Source organism: Trichechus manatus, unplaced genomic scaffold (assembly GCF_000243295.1).
Source record: "Trichechus manatus latirostris isolate Lorelei unplaced genomic scaffold, TriManLat1.0 scaffold00030, whole genome shotgun sequence".
Lineage (NCBI taxonomy): Eukaryota > Metazoa > Chordata > Mammalia > Sirenia > Trichechidae > Trichechus > Trichechus manatus.
In genome coordinates, this window is record NW_004443966.1 from 5,125,981 (window position 1) to 5,153,586 (window position 27,606).

At 40.6% G+C, this 27,606-nt stretch overlaps 1 protein-coding gene across 1 annotated transcript in view; it reads left to right on the forward strand.

Annotated features, from left to right (window-relative positions):
• Window positions 1-27,606, forward strand: part of FAM81A (family with sequence similarity 81 member A) — a 61,863-nt gene that overhangs the window by 32,219 nt on the left and 2,038 nt on the right. The window contains exons 4-7 of the mRNA XM_004374616.1: window positions 15,695-15,824; window positions 17,960-18,066; window positions 25,012-25,147; window positions 26,948-27,143. Of these exons, the coding sequence (XP_004374673.1) occupies window positions 15,695-15,824; window positions 17,960-18,066; window positions 25,012-25,147; window positions 26,948-27,143 (569 nt within the window). The remainder of the gene's footprint in view (window positions 1-15,694; window positions 15,825-17,959; window positions 18,067-25,011; window positions 25,148-26,947; window positions 27,144-27,606) is intronic.

Sequence of the window (27,606 nt, forward strand, 5' to 3'; positions counted from 1 at the left end):
CTGATCCAGGGCTGCTTCTCACTGGTTCTGGGTGGCAGTGTAGACTCTCTGCCGCTGGGTCTCTCCTGGTGTGGAAAACATGCCTCTCAAGGACTGCTGCTTGTCTGCCTCACCACTCACCCCCGAGCTGATCAGGCCTGAAGGGCTCAGGCTCTTGCTGGGTCAGGACTGGCAACTCCTTGCAGCTTCTGAACCATCTCTCCCTCCCCCTGCCACTCAGTCCGGTTCCTCAACTCTGCGTTTGATGTTCAGGGCTCCCAGATTGCCATATATAATTGATTCACTTGTTTTTTCAGGTCTTTGTTGTAAGAGGGTCCACCAGAAGCATCTGACTACTCCACCATCTTGGCCCTGTCTCCAAGAGTTCTTTTTTTTTTTAAAGGAAACTTAAATTTGTGTCTCTCTTAGACCTTCAGAAGCTGACCTGGCTATTGGTTATGTGAGGTAAAAACTCAGAGAAGTGGCCAGGCTAGAGAAGTAAATTTGGGAGATATTGGCATAAGGATAGTATATCACTCAGAGAGAGAATGAAACAGAGAAGAGATCTAGTGTCTGATCTGCAAGGACCAACTAATTACGCAAATGGGTATAGGATGAGGACCCAGCAGAAGAGACTGAGAAGGTGTGGGCAGTGAGTGAGGAGGCAAACATGGGAGAATGATGTCTTTGAAACCACAAGGAAGGACTGGTTGTCTGTGCTAGATGTTGCTGAGAGGTTAAGAAAGATGAGCATAGAGAAATCTTTTTTGGATTTATCAAAATGGAAGCAAATCTTTGTTGGCTTTGAAGAGTAGTTTGAGAGGTTGTCAAGGAAAAAGTTTGAAGAGGGAATGGAAAATGAGGAAGTGGAGGCAGGGAATTTAGCTAACTCTTGAAAATTTTGGCTTTAGGGTAACAGAGAAATGGGAGGATGGCTGGAGAGGGGAGTAGGGCTAGGAAGGTGAGAGCATGTCTATATGTTGATGGAAATGTTACAGTGTGCATGGTGTAACCAAAGGAGCAAAGTTCTGGAGAAGATGAGATGGGATGGGGTCCAAGGCACAAGTGGAGGAATTGTCATCAAAGGGAGGAGGAACTTCCTGCATTGAAATAGGAGGGAAGAAAGGGAAGATGAATACAGACGTGGGCATAATGGTGCCAAAATTGGTGAGCTTGTGTTTTGATGGCTTCTCTTTTCTCAAAGAAATATGAAGAGCAGTCATTATGGATGAGGAATCTTGAAGAGAAAGGAACAAATTGTGAAATACATGTCTCCAGTAATGGAAAAGAGAGCTTCCTACAGAAACAGAGGAGAATTGCCAAAAGCACTGCGGGATTATTTAAGACTATAAATGCAACTCATCAGCTCAGTTGCCAGATTTTCTTTAGTAGCAAGCCAACCATCCTATGCCGGAAAAAGAACAAGAAGAGTCATAGAATAAATTAGTGAGCAAAATTTATGAAAGACCCTTATGTTAGGCTACCATTAAGTTTTATGTTTTCTGCCAGCTTTTAAGGGCTTAATGGTGTGTTGTTGTTATTGCTGTTAGGTGCTGTTGAGTCAGTTCTGACTCATAGCATCCCTGTGGACAACAGAATGAAACGTTGCCCAGTCCTGCGCCATCCTCACAATCATTTTTATGCTTGAGCCCATTGTTGCAGCCACTGTGTTAATCCATCTCATTGAGGGTCTTCCTCTTTTTTGCTTCCCCTCTACTTTACCAAGCATGATGTCCTTCTCCAGGGACTGGTCCCTACTGTTAACATGTCCAAGTATGTAGACAAAGTCTTGCCATCTTTGCTTCTAATGAGCACTCTGGCTGTACTTCTTCCAAGACAGATTTGTTCGTTGTTCTGGCAGTCCATGGTATATTCAATATTCTTCGCCAATGCCGTAATTCAAAGGTGTCAATTCTTTTTCAGTCTTCCTTATTCATTGTCCAGCTTTTGCATGCATATTACGCAATTGAAAACACCATGGCTTGGGTCAAGCACACCTTAGTCTTCAAGGTGACATCTTTGCTTTTTAACTCTTTAATTTGCCCAATGACATGCTTCGTTTGATTACTTGACTGCTGCTTCCATGGGTGTTGATTATGGATCCAAGTAAAATGAAATCCTTGACAACTTCAGTCTTTCTGTGTTTATCATGATGTTGCTTATTGGTCCAGTTGTGAGGATTTTTGTTTTCTTTATTTTGAGGTGTAATCCATACTGAAGGCTGTCGTCTTTGGTCTTCATCAGTAAGTGCTTCAAGTCCTCTTCACTTTCAGCAAGCAAGATTGTGTCATCTGCATAACACAGGTTGTTACTGAGTCTTCCTCCAATCCTGATGCCCCGTTCTTCTTTGTACAGTCCAGCTTCTTGGATTATTTGCTTGGCATACAGATTGAGTAAGTATGGTGAAAGGATACAACTCTGGCACACACCTTTCCTGACTAAACCACACAGTATCCCCTTGTTCTGTTCAAACGACGCCCTCTTGATCCATGTACAGGTTCTTCATGAGCACAATTAAGCGTTCTGGAATTCCCATTCTTTGCAACGTTACCCATAATTTGTTATGATCCACACAGTCAAATACCTTTGTATAGTCAATAAAACACACGTAAACATCTTTCTGGTATTCTCTGCTTTCAGCCAGAATCCATCTGACATCAGTAATGATATCCCTGGTTCCACGTCCTCTTCAGAATCAGGCTTGAATTTCTGGCAGTTCCCTGTTGATGTACTGCTGCAGCCACTTTTGAATGATCTTCAGCAAAATTTTACTTGCATGTGATATTAATGATATTGTTCAATAATTTCTGCATTTGGTTGGATCACCTTTCTTTGGAATAGGCATAAATATGAATCTCTTCCAGCCAATTGGCCAGGTAGCTGTCTTCCAAATTTCTTGGCATAGACAAGCGAGCACTTCCAGCGCTGCAGTGGTTTGTTGAAACATCTCAATTAGTATTCCGTCAATTCCTAGAGCCTTGTTTTTCACCAGTGCCTTCAGTGCAGCTTGGACTTCTTCCTTCACTACCATTAGCTCCTGATCATATGCTACCTTCTGAAATGGTTGAATATCAACCGTTCTTTTTGTTATAGTGACTCTGTGTATTCCTTCCTTCCTTCTTTTTATGCTTCTTTCGTCGTTTAATATTTTCCCTGTAGAATCCTTCAATATTGCAATTCGAAGCTTGAATTTTTTCTTCAGTTCTTTCAGCTTGAGAAATGCTGAGCGTGTTCTTCCCTTTTGGTTTTCTAACTCCAGGTCTTTGCACATGTCATTATAATACTTTACTTTGTTTTCTTGAGCCACCCTTTGAAATCTTCGGTTCAACTCTTTTTCTTCATCATTTCTTCCTTTTGCTTTAGCTACTCGTTGTTCAAGAGCAAGTTTCAGAGCCTCTTCTGACATCCATTTTGGTCTTTTCTTTCTTTTTAATGATATCTTGCTTTCTTCATGTATAATGTGCTTGATGTCATTCCACAACTCGCCTGGTCTTTGGTCATTAGTGTTCAGTGCATCAAATCTGTTCTTGAGATGGTCTCTAAAATGATGTGTGTATATAGTAATTATTGTTTAGGTACACGTGGAAAATGAGCAACTGAGTTAATGCTTTAAATGGCATTGTCTTTGGTGTGCTATGCAGTCATGTCTCAAGCCATCAGAGAAGTTCTGCTTAAGCATGTTGCTCAAGTCATGCTTGTTGCTAGACCTTTGGGACTCTGCTGATGTACTTCTGGCTGTCTTGTTCCATTACCAATGGGACTGCCTAGCAATAAAGTCACTAGATGACCTGATGGCCACAACCATGATTGTACCCAAAAGATTACCCTTACCTGAATACCCAAAAAGGGAAAATTTGGAATGAGTGCATTATTGAATCATCATAATATACAACATTAAGGATAAAATGGGGCAATTTATTAGATTCATTGCTAATTATTGTTGAACTAAAGCTCTTAGCCGTGTATATAGCTGTGGTAGAGCCTTAAAGCTGTCGTTATCAGTGTATTTTTGAAAAGATGAGAATAATAGCTTTGTTTCAATATTAGTTGAAATAGCAGTATTGCTTTTCTCTCCTGTTATATATATTTTTTATTTTGAAATAATTTCAAACTTATATAAAATTTGCAAGATTCACCACTTGTTAGCATTTTGCTACATTTGTTCTCTCATTCTTTCATGCTTATAATTTTTCTGAAGTATTCAAGAGTAAGAGCAACCTTGGCTTTTTACAAAATTTTTTGTGAAGAAAAATTATTTTTATTTCACAGGTGATGGAACAGGTGCATGAGGTTAATAACTTGCTCAAGGTTATACAGCTGATAAGTGGACTTGATCTGAAACCAGATCAGTCTTGCACCAGAGCTTGTGTGTTAATACACTCACTATGTTGTATAACCATTACTACCCTCTGCTTCCAGAAGTTTTCATCATCCCAAACAGAAACTCTGTTCCCATTAAGCAGTAATTCCTCATTCCCACCTCCCTACCTCCTGGTAACCTCTAATCTACTTTCTGTCTCCATGAATTTGCCTAGTCTAGATATTTCATATAAATGAGATCATACAATATTTGTCCTTTTGTGTCTTGCTTATTTCACTCATCATAATGTTTTTAAGGTTCATCCATGTTTAGCATGTATCAGAACTTCATTTCTCTTTATGGCTGAATAATATTCCATTGTATGTACATAACACATTTTGTTTATCCATTCTTCTGTTGACAGACACTTGGACTGCTTCTACCTTTTGGCTATTGTGAATAATGCTACAAGGATATTGGTGTACAAGTATATGTCTGAGTCCCTGCTTTCAAGCCTTTTGGGTATATACCTAGGAGAGGAATTGTTGGTGGTACGGTGGTTAAGCGTTCGGCTGCTAACCAGAAAGTTGGTGCCACTCCTTGGAAAACCTATGGGGCAGTTCTGCTTTGTCCTATAGGTTTGCTGTGAGTCACAATCGACTTGAAGGCAGTGATTTTTTTGGTTTATGGTAATCTTATTTTTATCATTTTGAGGAACTGCCAAACTGTTTTCTACAGTGGCTGCACCACTTTACATTCCCAGCAGCAATGAAGAGGGTTCCAATTTTGCCACGACCTCACTAACACTTGATATTTGCTTTTTTTTTTTTGATACTAGCATCCTAGTGAGTGTGAAGTGGTATCTCATTGTGGTTTTGATTTGTATTTCTCTAATGACTATTGGACATTTGCATATCTTCTTTGGAGAAATGTCTAATCAAGTCCTTTACCCATTTTTTAACTAGGTCATTTGTCTTTTTGCTGTTGAGTTGTAGGAGTTTTTTGTTTTTGTTTTTTAAATCTATCCTGGATATTAAACCCTTATCAGATATATGATTTTCAAGTATTTTCTCCCATTCTGTAGGTTGTCTTTTCAAGTTTCTTGATAATATCCCTTGATGCACAAAAGTTTTTAATTTTGATAAGGTCTAATTTATCTATATTTTCTTTTGTTGCTTGTGCCCTTGGTATCATATCTAAGAATACATTGCCAAATCCAAAGTCATGGAGATTTGCCCCTATGTTTTTTCTAAGAGTTCTGTGGTTTTAACTTATATTTAAGTTATTGGTCCATTTTTTAATAGTGTGTGGTTTAATTTCCAGATATTTGTGTATTTTCCAGTTTTCCTTTTTTTAAAAATTAATTTCTAGCTTTATTCCACTGTGGTGAGAGAAGATACTTTGTATGGTTTCAGTGTTTTTAAATTTGTTGAGACTCATTTTGTGATCTAGCAGATGAAGTATCCTGAGAATGATTCATGTGCACTGGAGAAGAATGTGTATCGTGCTGTTGTTGGGTGAAGTGTTCTATATATGTTTGTTAGGTCTAGTTGGTTTATAGCACTGTTAACGTTCTCTAGTTCCTTACTGATATTCTCTCTAGATGTTGTATCAACTATTGAAAGTGCTGTATTGAAATCTTCCACTATATTGTAGAAATTTCTATTTCTCCTTTCAGTTTTCTCAGTGTTTGCTTCACATATTTTGTGGTTCTGTTGTTAGGTGCATATATATTTATAATTGTTATATACTCCTGATGACCTGACCCCTTTATCATTAAGTAACATCCTTCTTTGTTTCTTGTAACAATTTTTCATTTAAAGTCTATTCTGTCTGATATTAATATAGTCACTCCAGCTCTCTTCTGGTTAATATTTGCATGGAATACTTTTCCCATTCTTTCATTTTCAACCTATTAGTGTCTTTGGCTCTAAAGTGGGTCTTTTATTGACAGTATGTAGTTGGATCATGTTTTCTTATCCATTCTGCCATGGTAACTACTAACGAGGATGGACTTACTTCTGTCATTTTGCTATTTGTTTTCTGTGTGTCTTATACCTTTTTTGTTCCTCATTTCCTCCAGTTCTGAGTCTTTTGAGTTTTGTTTAATTTTTTTCATGAATCATTTTGATTCTCTTCTCATTTCTTTTTGTGTATATTTTAAAGATTTGTTTTGTAGTTACCATGGGGATTACACTTAACATCCTAAATTTATTATTATTTTTTATTTATTTTTTTATTATTCTACTTTAGATGAAGGTTGACAGAATAAACTAGCTTCTCATTGAACAATTAGTATGCATATTGTTTTGTGACATAGGTTACCAACCCCACAACATGTCAACACTCTCCCCTTCTTGACCTTGGGTTCCCTCCCTATGACCAGCTTTCCTGTTTCCTCCTGCCTTCTCATCCTTGCCCCTGCCCATTTAGTCTTGTTTTGTTTTGTGGGCCTGTCTGATCTTTGGCTGAAGGGTGAACCTCGGAGTGACTTCATTACTGAGCTAAAAGGTTGTCCACGGGCTGTACTCTCAGGTTTTCTCCGGTCTCTGTCAGGTCAGTAAGTCTGGTCTTTTTTTGTGAGTTAGAATTTTGTTCTACAATTTTCTCCAGCTCTGTCCCAGGACCCTCTATTGTGATTCCTGTCAGAGCAGTCAGTGGTGGTAGCCGGGCACCATCTCGTTGTGCTGGACTCAGTCTGGTGGAGGCTGTGGTAGTTGTGGTCCATTAGTCGTTTGAACTATCTTTCCCTTGCATCTTTAGTTTTCTTCATTCTCCCTTGCTCCCGAAAGGGTGAGACCAGTGGAGTATCTTAGATGGCCGCTCATAGGCTTTTAAGACCTCAGATCCTACTCACCAAAGTAGAACAAACATAAAATTCTTGATTGACTTTTTTTTTTCTTTTGGCTCTTTAAATATGTCATCACACTGCTTTCTGGCTTCGGTTGTTTCTGATGAAAAATAGGCTGTTAATCCTATTGAGGATCCTTTGTATGTGACAATTCTTTTGTCTTTGAATTTTGAGAGCTTGATTATAATGTGCCTTGGTGTGGATCTCTTTGGGTTTATCATATTTAGAGTTCATTGAGCATCTTAGACATAAGATTAATGTCTTTATCAAATTTGAGGAGTTGTCTGCCATTATTTCTTCAAATATTCATTTTTCCCCTTTCTCTCCTCTTTCTGGGATTCCCATGATGTTTATGTTGGCACACTTAATGGTGTCCCTCAAGTCTCTTTGGCTTTGTTCATTTTTCTTCATACCTTTTGCTTTCTGCTCCTCAGACTCAATAATTTCAATTTTTCCATCTTCAAATTCACTGAATCTTTCTTTTGCCTACTCAAATTTGCTGTTAAATCCCTCTAGTGAATTTTTCATTTCAGTTATTGTATTTCTTAGCTTCAGAATTTCTGTTTGGTTGCTTTTTAAAATTTCTGTCTCTTTATTGATATTCTCCTTTTGTTCATGCATTGTTTTCCTAATTTTCCTTAGTTCTTTGTCCATGTTTTCCTTTAGTACTTTGAACATATTTAAGACAGTTGTTTAAAACCTTTGTCTAGCAAGTCCATTATCTAGGCTTCTTCAGAGACAATTTCTGTTGCTTTAGTTTGCTCTTTTGAATGAACCCAATCTTTCCTGTTTCTTGATTTGCCTTGTGATTTGTTGTTGTTGTTGACAGCTACATATTTGAGCATGATAATGTGGTAACTCTGGAAATCAAGTTCTCTCTACTTTGGGATTTGATTTTTTTTTTTTTTTTATTGTTGAAGGCTATAGTAGTCCAGTGGCTCTTCCAAACTATTTTTGCAGAGACTTTCGTCCTAGTCACGTGTGGTCACTGAAGTCTCTGTTCCTTAGTGTTATGAATTGAATTGTGTCACTCAAAAATATGTGTCAACTTGCTGAAGCCATGATTCCCAGTATTGTGTCATTGTCCACCATTTTGTCATCTGATGTGATTATCCTATGTGTTGTAAATCTTAACCTCTATCATGTTAATGAGGCAGAATTAGAGGCAGATATGTTAATCAGTCAGGGCTCAATCTACACTATTAGGTTGTATCTTGAATCAATCTCTTTTGAGATATAAAAGAGAGAATTGAGTAGAGAGAAGAGGGACATCATACCACCAAGAAAGAAGTGGGGAGCGGAGTGCATCCTTTGGAGTCAAGGCCCCTGTGCTGAGAAGCTCCTAGACCACGGAAAGATTGATGATAAGAACATTCCTCCCCAGAACTGACAGAGAGAGAAAGTCTTCCCCTGGAGCTGGCACCTTGAATTCAAACTTCTAGCCTCCTAGACTGTGAGATAATAAACTTCTGCTTGTTAAAGCCATCCACTTGTGGTGTTTCTGTTATAGCCACACTAGATAAATAAGACACTTAGCATACGTTCAGCTAGTATATTTTTTAACTAATATTTTATTGAGTTTTTGGTGAAAGTTTACACAGCAAGTTAGGTTCTCGTTTGACAATTTCCACACAAATTGTTCAGTGACATTAGTTACATTTATTACAGTGTGTCAACATTCTTTTTAATTGTGTTCTGTTTTTCCATTTCCAGTACTCTAGTTTCCCTGCATCCTTATCTTCTCATGTTTGCTTTTGGGCAATTGTTGACCTTTTGGGCTCATACAGATCGTTTGAAAGTAGAGTATCATTCTTAATGGGTAATATCCTTTATTTTGTGTGGCAGTCTGCTATTTCGCTAAAAGGTCATCTCAGGGGATAGGCTTGGTTGTAGGTTTAAAGAGTGTCTCACGGTGATAGTTTCAGGGATTCCTCTGTTCTCTACTGTTCCAGTTTGTCTGACTTTTCTTTTTTTAAGTAAGAATTTTCATTCTGCTCCATATTTTTCTCCCATTCTATCTGGGACCAACTATTATGACCCCAGTCAGAATGTTCAGTGGTGGTAGCTGGGCATCATCTAGTTCTTCTAGTCTCAGATGAGGTTGTGGCTCATGTAGACTTGTTTCTTTTATGAGCTTTTGGTCACCTTCTTACTGTTTTGCTCCTTGTGTGTAGAGACCTGTAGTTGTGTCTTAGTTGGCTGCTCACAAGCTTTTAAGATCTCAGACGCCACTCACTTCACTAGGATGCAGATCATGATTTTTGTGAACTGTGCTATGCCAGTTAACTGAGTTGTCCCATGAGACTATAGTCCTAAGCTTTCAAACCCAGAAACCCAATCACGGATGGTATTTGGTTATGTCTGAGGAGTATCCAGAAACCCTGGTGGTGTAGTGGTTAAAAGCTATGGCTTCTAATCAAAAGGTCGGCAGTTCAAATCCACCAGGCACTCCTTGGAAACTCTATGGGGCAGTTCTACTCTGTCCTGTAGGGTTGCTATGAGTCGGAATTGACTTGACGGCAACAGGTTTGTTTGTTTTTTTTTGTTTGGAGGAGTATCTGTATTTGTGTCTTCAATGAATATATGGGCCTGCACCCACATATTTGTATTTACACATACCTATAGTTAGTTCTGGAGCACGGGTGGTATAGTGGTTAAGAGCTTGGCTGCTAGCCAAAAGGTCAGCAGTTTAAATCCATCAGCCACTTCTTGGAAACCCTATGGGGCAGTTCTCCTCTGTCCTATAGGGTCGTTATGAGTCAGAATCGACGAAATGACAACAGATTTGGTTTATTTTATTTTATTTTTTTATTTTTACACATCCCACTTTTAGTCATTGAACACTTTCAAACGCATGTCTTTCTTCAGTTTTAGAAAATGTTTGGCCATTCTCACCTCAAATATTGCTTCTGTGCCATTCTCTCTGTTTCTTTATTTTCAAATCTGTCTTTGACTTATGTTAGCAACTATCTACTTGTCCTCCATGTTTTAAAACTTTTTTTTTTTAATGTTTTTAATTTCTGTGTCTGTGCTGCATTCTGGGTGAATTCCTTGCTACTGTCTTCTAATTCACTGGTTCTGTCTTCAACCACATTCAGTCTAACATTTGTTATGCCTCTTGAGACAACTATGTCATTAATTTTTTTTTCTCTTATCCACTTATTCTTCCTTCATTTCTGCCTGTTTTTGTTTAGTAACAGAGTTCTGTTTATGGATGATTGATATATGTATCTTTGACTTATTTGAATATCTTTTTTGTTTTGAAATGTCAAAACACTTATCTTTTATTTTCAGCAATTCTTGTATGTTCAGAAATTTATTTCTGATTTTTTATGAGGTTCGTTATATTCTTAAAATTTTTTATTTTACAGCACAAATCAGTTTTTCATTCACAAATTTTATACACAAATTGTTTTGTGACATTGATTTCAGTCTTCACATTGTGTCAGCACTGCCCCTCTTTCCCTTTCTACCCTGGGTTTTTCCATGTCCATTTGTCCAGTTTTCTGTCCCTTCCTGCCTTCTAGTCTTGCTTTTGGACAGGTGTTACCCACTTGGTCTCGTATACTTGATTGAACTATGATGCACATTCTTCATGTCTGTTAATATATGTTTTATAGGCTTGTTTAGTCTTTAACTTAAAGGTAGACTTTGAAAGTGGCTTTAGTTCTGAGTTAGCAGGGTGTCCTGGGGCAATAGTCTCAGGGGTTCCTCCAGTCTCTGTCAGACCAGTAAGTCTCGTCTTTTTTTGTGAATTTGAATTTTGTTCTACAATTTTATCCTACTCTATCTGGGGTCCTCTAGTTTACTCCCTGTCAGAGTGGTTGGTGGTGGTAGCCGGGCACCATCTAGTTCTTCTGGGCTCAGTCTGGTGGATACTGTGGTTCATGTGGTCCATTTGTCCTTTGGACTAATCTTTTCCTTGTGTCTTTGGTTTTCTTCATTCTCCTTTGCTCTGAATGTGATGGGACCAATAGATAGATCTTAGATGGCTGCTCACAAGCTTTTAAGACCCCAGATGCTACTCACCAAAGTAGTACATAAAACTTGCTCTTTATGAACTATATTATGCCAACTGACCTAGATGTCCCTCAAGATCATGGTACCCAGCCTTCAACCCCCAAAACTCAGTCCCTCAAGGTGTTTGGATGTGTCTAGGAAGCTTCTATGACTTTGTCTTGGTCAAGTTGTGCTGACTTCCCCTATTCTGTGTATTTGAGTATCTTAAACATATTTTTTAAGTCATTTTATCCCAGGCTTTTTTTTCAGCTTCTTTCCATAGCTGATGGGGCTCCATGCAAGCCTCTGGTTTTAGTTACCCTGGCTCCTGTCTTATGCTACCAGTAGAGCTAGTTCTTGTCCACTATTGCCCTGTGAGAACTGAAACTCACTCTTATTTCAACTGGTTTTTAGATACAGAGCCCCAGCAGGCCTACAGCACCATCTGTAGCAAAACATATGCTTTGCTTTGTCTTCTATATGATCCATCTGCTTTCCATTTTCTCCTATTCTTTTTGTCCTTGTGGGTTTATAACTTTTTTATTCATCTTCTGTCATCTTGATAGGTTTACATGAAGGAGCCAAGATAAGGGCTTGTGTTCATTTGCCAGGTTTAACTGAAAGACCAAGTGGTATTTTCAATTGGCAACATTTTAATACAAGTATTTAGTGAACTAACTGAAAATTCCAGCTTCTTACAAAGTCTACCAAGCACTGGTATGCCCTCTAATCTTTATTCATGGCTTAGATACTATAGATCAATAATATTTTATTTTATTTACATTTTGAAGAGTTTTAATTTAACCTTTGTCGATTAATATGCTGGTTTTGACAGTTGATTGCAAATATTCTGTGTGATTTAGTAAGACTCTTTTCAGTATCTAAATCATTTAGGTCATAAAGTTTGTCAGTGTTCAGTCTATCTCAGTGCACGTATACATCTTAAGGAATACATCCCCTATGCATTTAGGAAAACTGTAGACTGCTGATTTACTGACAGCTTAACTGGCCACAGTCTTGCTCTTCTCTGTGTGTATTTATAACGATTTGTTCAGCAAGTCCCCAAACAATCTTCTGCGCTCATTTGTCTGAATCAATGGGGAAAAGAACCAGAACAAGATGTCAAATGTAATCCCCATAAATAATAGAAAAATATACGTATAAGCTGAATAACATTTTGGTAGTGTTGGTATAAGCCTGCTTTTAAAATCTCTGGACAGTGCAGTGTGGATGTTGGTGAGAACATATTCCTGCTATATCCCCACTTTGTATAATAGTATCTGACACATAGGTAGGCACTCTAAAAATACTTATTGACTGAATTAGAGGGGGTTCCGACTATAGCTTCTCGACTTCTGCTAGGTGTACCTGACCTCATGTTCATGAATTGACTCTATCCCACATCATTCCAGCCTGGCTTCCTTGTTCTCCAGCCTTATTTCTGTTTCATGAGGGGCTTGGGCAGAGATGGTAGGGCACTGACTATTCCATAAAACTGTAATACTTTTTTTTTTAAACATGACTGTTAATGAAAATATTCTGTGTAATTGTCTTTTTCTGACCATAAAAATTATATGTACTTATTGTTGGAGCCCTGGTGGTGCAGTGGTTAAGAGCTCAGCTGCTAACCAAAAGGTCGGCAGTTCCAATCCACCATCTGCTCCTTGGAAACCCTATGGGGAAGTTCTACTCTGTCCTATAGGGTCGCTATAAGTCAGAGTCGACTCAATGGCAGTGGGTTTGGTTGGGTTATATTTATTGTAGAAAAGGTGTATAATTTAGAAAAAACATGAAAAAGAAAAATTATACATGATTTGGAGATAATTGCTTAATATTTTGCATGCTCTCTTGTAAACTTCTGATGACTATATCAGGGTTTGGTCAGGAAAACAGAAACCACTCTACATACTTTAACAGAAAGGGATTTAATACAAAAAAAAAAAAAAACTAGAGATTTGCAAAACCATTGGAATATTCGGGGGAGCAAAGGTAAGGAGAACTGCACTGGCTTTCAGGAAAATAGGAAGTGCAAGAATCACAGAAAGGAACCATTGATACTCTTAGCTGTGTATAGCACTGATGTAAGTGATCTACAGGAGTGTGCCTGGAAGAGACTGTCCATATGTCTGTTCACCACTGCCAGGGGAGAATAAGGGCTTCTTTCTTGTAACTTCTTTCTTCTGCTGCCCACTCTATGTCCCATACTTCAGTGAAAACCTCAGTTGGTTGTGAGGTTTCAGTATATAGTGGGATGACTCAAACCTTCATTCCTGAAGGGTCTGAGTCATTGAGGTCTTATGTGTATTGGCTTACTGTGTATTGGCTTACTGTGTATTGGCTTACTGTGTATTGGCTTACTGTGTATTGGCTTACTGTGGCCTTCCTTTAACTTTCACTGCTTGGCATGGAAGTACTAAGAAAATTCCATATATGCTCTTTGTTCCCATTGGGGAGCAGCATCTCTGTTTCTCCTTGATAATCATGATCAGTCACCCCAGCCATTACAGTAACCTCCCATTTTGTGCCTGAGGAGCCCAAAGTGGCCAGGTGGCAGTCACAACTTCCAGTTTATTAGAACCATTGTTGACCCCTGGTGAAAGCATTACCCCCTCGGAAAACCAGCAGAGTCCAAAGCTGCAAGAAAGAGAAGCAAGTGTTTTACAAATGGATCATTAGGGATAATGGTGAGAGTAGCCACTCCTTGGTTCCTGGATCCGTGTTTCTAACTATGGAAGAAATCATCACCCTATTCTGGTGTTCGTACAGAGCTTTACTGCATCTTATAGACAATGCCCCACCCCTGCAGTGTGTTGTCATCTGGCAGCCACATAACTGAGTTATTAATAGGCCGTTCCACCATTTACCAGTGCAGCGCTTCTGGGTGATGGAGTCCATAGCGAGAATGGTGAATCCTGTAACTATGTGTCCATTGTCTTCTTTGGGTGTAAAATTAGTTCCTTGTTCGTAAGCAATATTATGAGGGATATCACCATGGTGAATAAGATATTATTCACGAAGTCCATAAATGGTGGTTCTGGAAGAGGAGCTGAGGCAAGGAATGCTGCCTCCTCCATGATGGAAGGCATTCAACACAATCAACCTGGCACCAGGCAGTGAGCTGGTCTACTTGGGAAAGGATGCCACATCGGATGGGAGCTTAGCGTTGCTCTGCCATTGACAAGTTAGGCACTCAGCAGTGATGGTAGCCAGATCAGCCTTGGTAAACGAAAGTCCATTGTATGGAGTCCTGCTGCCACGGCCATTTGATACATGAGTCCTTTGAGTAATGACTGGGGTGGTTGGAAAAGAGGTGACTGACGTACAATAATGTGTCATCTCGTTCACATTGTCAGGAGCCTCCTTTGCGGTGAATAGTCTTTGGTGAGCATTCATACGGAGCACAAATACTCGGTAATTTCTGAGCGATCCATTTATATACCTCTTCCCTTTGTCACCAATCCTCCAATATTTTTTTTTCTCCCAAGTCTTTGGCCGCTAGCCAACCTCCCATGAATGTCTGGCTGACTCTTTTCCTAGGCAAAGTGAACCCCCAGATATACTGTTTGAAATTCTGCCAACTCTGAGAGTTTCCCTTGCTTAGTGTGCTTTAGGGATACCCCTGAGTGGGCCTGTAAGCTTCAGCAGTCTTCTTCCAGATGGCACCAGTATATTGGCTAGGACCACGTGTAAGTCAGGCCTGACTTTTCCTTCTTCAGTCAACGATCATTGAGGGCTCCTCAAGAGCCATAGGTGTGAGTTGAAAGAGAGCTGGCACAGTGGCAGGAGTAGATACCATGGGAGTCCGGGCTTATGTAACTTGTGCCTTCAGAAGCTGCTCAAGCCTGGTCTCTGTATCCCCCTTCCCCCTGAAGATGGAGTGCTGCTCACATGCCCAACTTTATGGCTTGGCATTCATGGTGGATTGCTCAGATTACGTGGTCACTTAATGTCTCATGCTTAAGCTTTCAGTTTCTACTGCAGCCCAATAGCAAGCTAGCAGCCCTATCAGGGCTTGACAGAGGCTCCATACACTGTTCACCTGCCATACATTCTTTGAGCACCACTGGATCTGCTAAGCTGTAAGGCCCAAGGGGCAGAGCAGCTTTCACTGCAGCTTGGACCAGCTTCAGAACCTTCCCTCGCTCTGGGCCCCACTCAAAGCATGCAGCCCTACAGGTTATTTGGTCTAAGGTTTGGAGTAGTACTTTCAAATGTGGTAGAAGTTGCCTCCAAAATCCAAGGAGGCCTGGAACTTGCAAGGATGCAGACGGTACTGAAGAACACCAGACCACATCTGGCATGCCATGTGTGCTTTCTGTAATTGAACTCACATTGCGTGTACGGTTTTGAACTCAGGAGCACGGGAAAGCTTTTGCTGCTTTGATGGTACGTCTCTAGTCTTATTAAGCACTGTCCCTGTGGTTTAACTTAAAAACCATAATGAGAGCGGTTATCTGAATATGTTGGAAAATTCGTTGAAAAGAATGATTGCTAGTGTAGTTTCTTTTAGCGGGGTTGCAGTTCTAAACTTCAACCAGAAGTCACGCTGGTGTTTGTCTGGACAGATGTGACGCCAGCATAGCCAGACTCTCTGCAGAGCACAAATCCACCTACGAGGGGCTTCAGCACTTGAACAAGGAACAGCAAGCTGCCAAGCTCATCTTGGAAACAAAAATTAAAGACGCAGAGGGACAGGTATGACCTGCTTCAGGTAGCCTTTTAAAAGCGGGTAATTTGTTCTTAGCTAAGAATAACATGCTGTTGATTATAATTCTTACAGGTGAAAGCAGCTGGGGCACCCAGCAAGGGTTTTTGCAAATCAGAGCATCTTTTTTCTTTACGTCTTCCTTCCCTCTTATTTCTGGAGTGTCCCTTCAAGGGTATGGCAACCACACCTCCAAGAGTTTTTTGGTACAGTCCTACTTCTAAAGATTCTTTCCCCTCATTCCTAAAACAATGAACATATTTCAGAAATTCTCAATTATCTCTCCAACCCTACCTCTTGCACAGTAAGCGAGCAACATTCTTTTACATGCCGCTTGTCCCAAGTTTTGGTTCGGGAAATAATTGTGTTCACTGGGACTCGCCTACGTGTAGCCTCAGCATGGAGTCTTTATGTGGGCAAAACTAGGGCAAAGCTAGCAGGTAGTTAGCTAATTAATTTTAGGGTAGTCTACCTTAAAATGTATAGATTAATTTCACAAAGCAAAACCATTGGCATTTTACAACTTATTTTTACCCACTTACAGGTTTCTCTTTGCCATAATACAAAACCAAAAAAAAAAAAAAAAACCAGGGAAACCCGTTGCCGTCGAGTTGATTCTGACTCATGGCAACCCTATAAGACAGAGCAGAGCTGCCCCATAGGGTTTCCAAGGCTATAATCTTTATGGAGGCAAACTGCCCCGTCTTTCTCCCATGGAGCAGCTGGTGTGTTTGAACTGCTGACCTTTTGGCTAGCAGAAGAGCGCTTAACCACCGCTCCACCAGTGCTTCTTTTGCCATAATACGGTCTGTCTTTAGAACTTTTCCCCATTTTCCCCACAGTATCTGCCCAAGTTGCTACTCTTGATTTAAAGAGAGACTATTCCAGTAAAAGGAGTCCCTGGGTGGTGCGAATGGTTAAGCACTCAACTACTGACTGAAAGGTTGGTGGTTCAGATCCACCCAGAGGCACCTCAGAAGACAGGCCTGGCAATCCGCTTCCAAAAGATCACAGCCTTGAAAACCCTATGGAGCAGTTCTACTCTGCACACCTAGGGTCGCCACGAGCTGGGATTGACTCAACAGCAACTACCAACACCATTCCAGTAAAGTAGGGGCAACTCATTGGGTTGAAAATATTTCTATCCTACTGAGCTCCAATGTGAAAAACACAGGTGTAATAAAACCATGAAAAAAAGAATACAAGACAAGTCCACTGATTTTTTTAAAAAATACATGAATAAGGACAGAATTATTACATCAGAAAATCAAAGCTAAGGAAATCTTGAACTGCCTGATGGCCAAGCCAAGTAAAATACATATAGAAATCCATCAAAAGAGACATACTTACTTTTTGTTTAGGGGTCTGACACATACTTGTTCCATGAGTCGTTAGGTAAGGAACCTTGAACATCATAAGTTTTACAGAAAATGTAGACATTTCACACAAGCCTTGTTTTTATATAAACTTTTAGTAAAACGATAAGGGAAACAGGTGGGTAATGGGAGAAAATAGCAGGAGGGATATAGTCGACAAATTGTGTTTTCTGTGACCTGACTTGATGCTGAGGTAAATCTGGGACATTAATGGATTTTGTAAGCAATAAGAATTCTATTCTCTGTTACTAGCAGCCCTGTTAATGGTAGAGATTCCAAGGTAAAAATGACTGTATTTTATACCAGCTGGTGGAAGCAGAGATCCTTGGTCATCAGAGAACTGCTCGGTGTTGAGTGCATGATGAATATTCTGGCAATGTTACTGGTCTTGATTTTTGAAGGGTATGAAAGAAAACGGTGGTGGAAAGATGAGGCAAAGTCGTAAATGAATTTATTAAGTTAGATTGAATCTTTAATGCCATTGACTACATACATATACACCCCCGTTGCCGTCGAGTCCATTCCAACTCGTAGCGACCCTATAGGTCAGAGCGGAACTGCCCCATAGGGTTTCCGAAGAGCAGCTGGTGGGTTTGTACTGCTGACCTTTAGGTTAGCAACCAAACGCTTAACCACTGCACCACCAGGTCCCCTAATGCCATTAGCTAGAATAAACTTTACTAAATTTTTTCTGAATCACATCTGAAGAATTTAGATGTGATTTTTACAAGGAAGGTTTCTTTTTCCAGATTTCTCAGCTTTTGAACAGAGTGGACTTGTCAATATCCGAGCAAAGCACCAAACTGAAGTTGTCCCACAGGGATAGTAACCACCAGCTTCAGCTTTTGGATACTAAGTAAGTAATTTTTCTTTTTTTTACTTTTGTTGGGTGAACTTCTTTATGAGCTTATTCATTACTGTAATTTTTTTCTCTTGGTTTTTATTTATTATGCAAAGTGAAAACAATAATGCACATTAAAAGGAAAAGTTTCCATGTTGCATGTTGCCACTTTACCTTCCCTGTGATTGTTTCTAGTGACTGGATACTAATCCATCTAGTCATTTAATACACATTTACTGAGCACTGGCCCAGGAATGAACACAGACTCTTGTTCTTATCCTTGTGGAGTTTCCAGCCTAGGGAGCTGATGAACCTTAATTAAATAGTGTCGCAAATCAGTATATGACATGTTGTTACTAACTGTGATAAGTGCTTAGGTAAGTGTACACAGCTGTGGTAGACTGATTAAGGGTCCCCCAGAGATCTCCACATCCCAGTCTCCAAAATTTGTGACTGTGTTACCTTATGTGACAAAAGGGACTTTGCAGATGTGATTCACAATCTTAAGATGGGGATACGATCCTGGTTTATCTGGGCCGTCCCTATATGACCACAAGGGTCCTTATAAGTGGGGGGTAAGAGGGTCAGAGTCAGAGAGTAGGCCATGTGATGACAGAAGCAGAGACTGGAGCGATGCAGTTTGAAGAGGGAGGAAGGGGCCATGAGCCAAGCAGGCAGCCTCTAAACTGTTGCCATCGAGTTGATTCTGACCTGTAGCAACCTATAGGACAGTAGAACTTCTCCCATAGGGTTTCCAAGGAACGGCTGGTAGATACGACCTCTCGGTTAGCAGCCGAGCTCTTAACCACTACACCACCAGGGCTCCAGACAGCCTCTAGAAGCCGGAAAAGGTAAGGAAATGGATTCTCTTCTAGAGCCTCCAGAAGGAGGCGGCCCTGCCAACACCTCGATTTTAGCCCAGGGCAGCCGGTCTCAGACTTCTGGCCTCCAGAACTGTATGAGAACAAAATAATGTTGTTTTAAGCCACCGAGTTTGCAGTTATCTCTCACAGCAGTGATGGACATTGGAGCTCTGAGAGTGAATAACAGAGGCTGGTGGTGGCGCCCCCCTGAGGAGGGACGTTGGAAGTGAGATCTGAGGAATGGATGGGATTCACTAGGGAAAGATGGAATAGTCTGTGGTGGGAGGAAGGCGGCATGCAAGAGACTGAAACGTGGCCAGTGGCTGGACAGAGAGTGAGGTGAAGGTGGTGGGAGAGGAGGCTGAAGGGGAGGCCGGGCGGCTTGTGGGGCCCTGTAGGTCATGCTCAGGAATTGTCTCCCTTCTTAGAGTAATAGGAAGCCATTGGAGGCTTTTAGGCCAATGGGATGATTTAATCAGATTTTATATTATTTTTAAAATATCCTTGATTGTAGTTGGAAAATGGATCACAAGGCGCTGAAGTGAAGATGGGAAGATCAGTTAGGGAGCATTTTGTTGTGTTCGTCTAAGTGGGAGAGGTCTGGACTAGAGTGATTTTGAGAGAGCAAGTTAGAGCACTGTGATTTGTTATACTTCCCCGCGTTGTTATTGTGACACTTTAACTTTGTCCTTGCCCACAGTGAAGCTCATCTGCTGCTCTTCTGCCCGATCCCAAAGCCAGGACCCCTTTTTCTATTCTGAATCTGCCTGAGGTTGGCATTTTCCTGCCAAGTAACCAGAAAAGTATAGGTATAAATATAGGTGTACGTTTGACTTAATGTATATTTTTTAAATGACTTCAGTATGGAACTTTGTAACTTTGTTAGAGGCTTGTGGAAAGTTCAAATTAATCATTCTCCTGACTCTTACATTTCATTGCCTCCCTGTTTAATGTCATGTCAGGATTGTTACCGATTAATCAGGAATTCTCTTATGAAAACCAAACATCCTTTCCCCTTGTTATCTGCATTTATATAATCATTGACTTATATCACCATTCCTCATAGATCCTACAAGCTTGCCAAGTACAGAAAGAGCTCTCCAATCCTCTTCCTTCCATCACACAGGAAGAACATAAACATCTCAATCGTTTTTTTTCTGTAAATTATATCCTTAGGAGATATTCCCAAGAGAGAGATTACTGTGTCAACAGACATGAGCATATTTGCTTTTCTTCTTGTGGTTTAAAATCTAGAAGTCTAGACACAGGGATGTTCACAGAGGACAGGAGACAAGACCTGGGCCTGTGCAAGGTACAGGTCAGAATGGAGATGGAAAAGGTTACACCCCAGGTGAATGAACTAGGAAAAAGCCCATTCCACAGAAAGAGCGTAAGAAAACTGATCCTTCTAAATCTTAGCTCTGGGTGAAGGGATAAAAGGTGTTCCTTGAGAATTAAGGACCGCAATTCAGACATCATATGGATTTAGGGCCAGAGTTCACATTATCCAAGTGACCTGAATAAAACCACAGTGGGTAATTTACCTAATTTGGTAGCATCCCGAGGTGACTGGGAGCAGCAAATGCAAATCTTTAGTCTTCAAGTCTTCCCACAGATAAAGTTCCAAGGGACATGAATGTATAATCAAAAATTGCAAACCATATAAGGAAACAAGCCACATGAGTGATAGAGGCAGAAGAAACAACAACAAGCAGAATCAGGTCTCTAAAGACTGCAGATATGGAATTATTGGATAAAATAAGTATGTCTATGTGTGCGTGTATGTAAAGATGTGTACATATATACATACACACACGTTTTGAAAGTATGACTAAGGAAAAGGAGATTATAAAGAATGACCAGGCATAAATGAAAAAGAATCAAATAGACCTTCTAGGAAAATATAATTGAAAATAGAAGCTGAATAGAAGGATTAAACAATAGATTGTATACAGCTGGAGAGAAGGTTAGTGAGCTGGGAGAGGGAAATGAAGAAATTACCTGGATTGCAGTACTAAGAGACAGAGTTGTAAAATATGAAAGAAAAATTAAGAGCTATAGGTAGACAGAATAATGCCCCACCCAAAGATGTCCACACTCTAATGCCCATAATCTGTAAATATATTACATGGCAAAAGGGACTTTGCAGATGTGATTAAGGTTAGAGACCTTGAGATGGGGAGAGTATCCTGGATTATCTGGCTGGGCCCAGTCTTAACACATGAGCCCTTAGAAGTGGAGAACGTTTCCCATCTGAGATCAGAGAGATGATGCAGATGAGGGAAGCAGAGCAGAGGCTCAATGTGTGAGAAGGACTCAACATGCTGTTGCTGGCTTTGAAAATGGAGGAAAGTGGCCACGAGCCAAGGAAAGTGGGCAGCCTTTAGAAGCTGAGAATGACTTCCGGTTGACAGCTGTCAGGGATTGAATTGTTTCGCCCAAGAATGTGTGTCAGCTTGGCTAGGTCATGATTCCCAGTATTGTTTGATTGTCCACCATTTTGTCATCTGGTGTGATTTTCTTATGTGTTGTAAATCCTACCTCTATGATGTTAATGAGGTGGGATTAGCAACAGTTATGTTAATGGGCAGGACTCAATCTACAAGATTAGGTTGTATCTTGAGTCAATCTCTTTTGAGATATAAAAGAGAGAAGCGAGCAGAAAGACAGGGGAACCACATACCACCAAGAAAGCAGCGCCGGGAGCAAAGCACGTCTTTTGGACCCGGGGTTCCTGCTCTGAGAAGCTTCTAGACCAGGCAAAGATTGATGACCTTCCCCAAGAACTGACACAGAGAGAAAGCCTCCCCCTAGAGCTGGCACCCTGAATTTGGACTTCTAGTCTCCTAGACTGTGAGAGAATAAATTCGTGTTTGTTAAAGCCATCCACTTGTGGTATTTCTGTTACAGCAGCACTAGATGACTAAGTCAACAGCCAACATGGGAACAGGGACCTCAGTCCTACAGCAGAAGGTAACTGAATTGGCTAACCCCCTGAATGAGCCTGCCGGTGGATTATCCCCCAGGACCGCCAGTAAGAATACAACTCTGCTGGCACCTTGAATTTGGCCTTGTGATACGCTGAGCAGAGCCCAGCCGAGCCTCCTGGATTTCTGGCCTGCAGAACTGTGAGATAATAAATTTGTGCTGTTTTAAGAGGCTCAATTTGTAGTATTTGTGACAGCAATAGCAAATGAATACAAGAAGGTGGAGCGAGAAGGGCTCATACACGTCTAATCAGAATTCTATGAGGAGACAGAGAGAATAGGGGAGAAGCAATATATGAAGAGATAATGGCAGAGAATTTTCCAGAATCGATGAAAGATAAATCTCAGATTTAGGATGCTCCACACATTCCCACAGAATAAATACAAAATGAAATCTAGACACCTAAAAGTCAAACGGCTGAACACCAAACATAGAAGATCTTCAAGCAGAGACAGAGAGAAATCAGACCAGTGCTGATTTCTCAACAGCATTAATGGAGGCTGGAAGAAGCCTCTTTTACCACTTATCAAAGTTGGAAGTAGTACAACTACTTTGGAAAACAATTTAGTATTTTCTGGTGAAGTTGAACGTGTGCGTACTATAGAGAAACTGTTGATGTGTGAACCAGGAGATATGTATCAGTATTTTACAACATCATTGTTTTTAATAGCAAAGATGGAGGGGAAAAAAAAAGCAAATGTCTATCAGCAGACGAATGGATACATTGTAGTATATTCATAAAATGGAGTATATATTATTCAACTGTGAAAATGTAGCTAATTAGCTACAGCTATACACATCACCATGGATGAATCTCATGTTTAGTGAAAAAAGAGGGTGTGGAAAACTCATGCTGTAGTATTGTTCCATTTATGTAAAGCTCAAAAATATGCAATATTTAGGGGGCAATGAGTTTCTGTTAAGGGTGATGGAAATATTTGATGGTTACACAACATGATGAACGTAATTATAGTCACTGAATTATACATGACAGACATGTTGACATGACAAATGTTTTGTTATATGTGTTTTTACCACAATAAAAAATGCAATACTGAAAAGTATGTTGTTTTGGGATCCAGACCACAAAGTAAAATCTTAAAGAGCAGCAAATTCAGGTTAATGGATACTTCTGAAGCGTGGGGTCGGGGGACATAATGGAGAAGTGTACATTTAGGTCTGCTAAGGTACTGACAGTGTTCTTTGTCTTAACCTGGCTGGTGGGTAGGTAGTTATATAAGTTAAGGTACAGGTTAGGTTCTGTACTATGGCTCTCACATAACAGTTCAGTGGCGAGGGGTCCAGAGCAGGTGGGGCAACACTGGCAGCTCAGTGCAGGTTTTCAGGCTGCTGCACAGTCCTTGCCCTTTCCCAGCCAGCTAGGATCCGGAGACAGTCCAAGGCAAGAAGCTTTGTTTTTCAGGATGTGACCAGGAAGTTGCATGCATCATTTTTGCTCATGTGGCCACACATAGCTGCAAGAGAGGCTGGGAAAGGCAGTCTCTGATTAGGCAGCTGTAAACCCAGTTAACAGGGCTTCTTTTTGTTGTTGTGCATTAAGTGAAAGTTTACAGTTCAAGTCAGTCTCTCATACAAAAGTTTATACACACATTGCTATGTGACCCTAGCTGCTCTCCCTATAATGTGACAGCACACTCCTCCTTTCCACCCCAGATGTCCTGTGTCCATTCAACCAGCTCCTGACCCTGTCTGCCTTCTCATCTCACCTCTGGACAGGAGCTGCCCATTTAGTCTCATGTATCTCCTTGAGCTAAGAAGCACACTCTTCACACGTATCATTTTATGTCCCATAGTCCAGTCTAATCTTTGTCTGAAGAGTTGGCTTTGGGAATGGTTTCAGTTCTGGGATAACAGAGAGTCTGGGGGCCATGTCTTCCAGGGTCCCTCCAGTCTTAGACCATTAAGTCTAGTCTTTTTACTAGAATTTGAGTTCTGTACCCACTTTTCTCCTGCTCCATCAGGGTCTCTCTGTTGTGTTCCCTGTCAGGGTCGTCAGTGGTGGTAGCCGGGCACCATCTAGTTCTTCTGTTCTCAGGCTGATAGAGTCTCTGGTTTATGTGGCCCTTTCTGTCTCTTGGGCTAATATTTTTCTTGTGTCTTTGGTGTTCTTCATTCTCCTTTGCTCCAGGTGGGTTGGGACCAATTGATGCATCTTAGATGGCCACTCGCTAGCTTTTAAGACTCAGAAGCCACTCACCAAAGTGGGATGCAGAACATTTTCTTAATTAACTTTGTTATGCCAATTGACCTAGATGTCCCCTGAAACCATGGTCCCCAGACACCTGCCCCTGCTACTCTGTCCCTTGAAATGTTTGGTTGTATTCAGGAAACTTCTTAGCCTTTGTTAACAGGGGCTTCTTAATAGGAAAGAAGAGGAGAGCAGGTATTACAAGACAGTTAAGTGGTTCTATTGCAATGGGTACTCATTTTATTATTATTCTTTAAATTGCATATTTACATCACAGATACTATTTTGTACTTGTCTTATATTTCATAATAAAAAAAGAAAGAAGTAGTTAAGAGGAGGCAATACATGTGAACTATTATTTTAAGGAATTTGGAAAGGGAGGGGACTAGCAGGAATGGAGGATTTAGGGAAGGTTTCTTTTTTTTTTCTTTTCTTTCAATTTTGTTTGGTTTAAAAATAAGTAATGTCTGTATGGGACAAGAGCAAATTGGAGAACATTAGAGAGCAAGGGGGCCAGGCTCCAGTCCTGGAAGATAAAAAGGACAAGGAAGAATAGCCCAGGAGAGGGGGGAGCCCAGAAGGGGAGCCGGGACACTCTGCCACCTGACCTGGGAGCACTGTGGACCTTCTGAACTGCAAAGCTTAGCACCTGGTGGCTTGGTGTCCCTGTGTGTCACCTCCGTGCCCACACAGTCAGCTGTTCACAGATAGGAAGCATCATCAGGGGCTTTTCTGTTGTATCCTCCCTCCTGCTCCCCAGCCCTCCAACTTAGTGCTCAGTGCAGTTCTCAGAAAAGATAATAAGCACCTTATTCTGACTGAGCTGAGTGTAATGATGACATATTTATCAGAGATCCGATAGTCAGAGACTGAGGCTGTTTGCTTGTTCTCTTTTCTTAGATTTAAAGGTACAGTTGAAGAACTCAGTAACGAGATTTTATCTGCACGGAATTGGTTGCAGCAAGAACAAGAACGGATAGAAAAAGAACTTTTACAGAAAATTGACCAGCTTTCCTTGATTGTTAAGGAAAACAGTGTAAGTATTGATGTTTCACAATAAAATAGTAAAGTTACTCAGTGGGGGCCTACAGTATTTGAATATTACTTAGCAAATTATCATTAATTTATTTAGCACCACATAAAGCTTTTCAATTGTTTCTTCCCTCCAAACCCATTTCCGTGGTTCATATTGATTCTTTGCATTCTTTATAAAGAGTAGAAGCATTTTAACTTGTTTTGGTTAACAAAGATTAAGTAGACAGAAAATTTCAGTACTTTCAGCCAAGATGAATTTAAGTCAAGACCTTAATGATCCAAACTGATCATCTACATTTCTAAATAAAACTAACAATTATGAACTTCATTCTAACCCAAACCCAAACCTAAACCCACTGCTGTTGAGTCAATCTTGACTTATAGCGACCCTGTAGGACAGAGTAGAACTTCCCCGTAGGGTTTCCAAATCTTTACAGAAGCAGACCACCGCATCTTTCTCCCATGGAGCAGCTGGTGGGTTTGAACTGCCGACCTTTCAGTTAGCAACCAAGTGCTTAACCACTGCACCAGCAGGGCGCCTCATCCTAGTTTGTATTAATTTCATGATCTAGTTTTGCGTTTTTGCCAGTGTTGAATAGATTCCTCCCTCAGACCCCTCCATCGAATTATGGTCCCAATATGAGGTCTCACAGTGCAACGTGACAGAATCTTCCATCTTCTCTTTCACCTTCCTTCTCTTCTACTCCAGGCTCCCACCAGAACTAAGCTGAGCACCAACAAGTGAGTCTTGTCACACCATAGCCCATCTACATCCTGGTGTTTGCAGTCCTGGCCTCCAAAGCTTGCCCACAGATCCCCATAAAAACCAAGCACAGTGGGAAAGGAAAGAAAATATTTAATATTTCCTTTTTAGTATACTTCTACATTTACATTAGGTCTACTGCATGATTTACTTAGATCCATATTAATACATATTTAGGTTTTTGGGCCTTTGTATCACTGTTTATTTTTACATGTAGATTGGTGTAATAGCTAACAGTAAACCCCAGGATGATGGTGCCTTTAATAAGATAGAAGCTTATTTGTTTTTCACATAAAAGAAATATGGATGTAGGTAGTTCAAGGCTGATGTGGTAGCTTGTTAGTCCTCAGCAACCCAGGCTTATTCTGACTTAACTCTCTGCCAGTCTTACAGAGTGACTCATGACCTCATAGTTCAAGAGAGCTGCTAGAGCTCCAGCCATTACCTCTGAATCCCAGAAACAGAAGAAAGAAGGAAGGGGCAAGGGTACGCCCCAACTATCTTTTAAGGTTTCCTGGTAGCTGCCACATATACTTGTACTTACATCTTATTGACCAGAACTTAGTCGCATGGCCACACCAAACTTAGGGGACAGTGGAAAACATAGTCTTTATTATGGGTGAAGTGAGCCCTCGTGACGCAGTGGTTAAAAATGCTTGGCTGCTAACCAGAAGGTCGGTGGTTTGAACCCACCAGCCGCTCTGAGGAAGAAAGATGTGGCAGTATGCTTCTGTAAAGATTCACAGCCTTGGAAACCCGATGGAGCAGTTCTACTCTGTCCTATAGGGTCGCTATGAGTTGGAATTGATTCGATGGCAATGGGATTTTTTTTTTTTTTTTTGGTATTATTGGTGATCTTGTACCCAGCTAAAAATTGTGGGTTGAGGAAGAAAGGGAGAACGGATATTAGGGTGGGCGACTAGCAACCTTTGTGACTCTGTTCCCTGCAGATTGTTGTTAAATTATTCTGGCCGATGTGAATACAGTGTAGGATTTGTTTTTGGAGTAACCAAGTGCAATTCTTGTCGTGGGTCTCAGGGAGCCAGTGAGAGGGACGTGGAGAAGAAGCTCAGCCAGATGTCAGCCAGACTTGACAAAATAGAAGAGGGTCAAAAGAAGACTCTGGAAGTACAGAGACCAAAGCAGGAAGAGGAGAAGCTGCACGGGAGGATCAGCAAGCTTGAGCTACAGATGAATGAGGACATGAAGGAGATGAAGGCAGAAGTTAACGCTGGTGGGTCCAAAAGAAAACAGCTCCCATGGTTTATTTTCTATTTGATTTAAAACTTTACAACTACCTATGAACCTGAGTAGCAGTAACGGTGGTGTAGTGTTCTTGGGTAATTTTCTTAGTAGCTATGTGTATTGAATTAAAATGCTGTTTTAATTTCAAATTCATGAAGCACCTCCATGAGGGAAAGGCAAACCCAATGAAGATTTCGTAGCTTGCAACTCGTGTACATTTCCTTTAGTGCCATCTACCAGTTTTTGTCTGCCCATAGCCAAGGTCAGCATGTCTCAGAAATAAGCATATACCTTTGCAGGGCTTTGGAGGGCATAGTTTCTACTGCTGGCAGTACACCTCCCTGGTACATTTATGGATTAGAGAATTTATGTAGATAAACATGAATTTTCTTCCTTGGTCGTTTGGGCCATTTGAATATGGTATTTGAATATTTCATCGATGTTTAACTTTG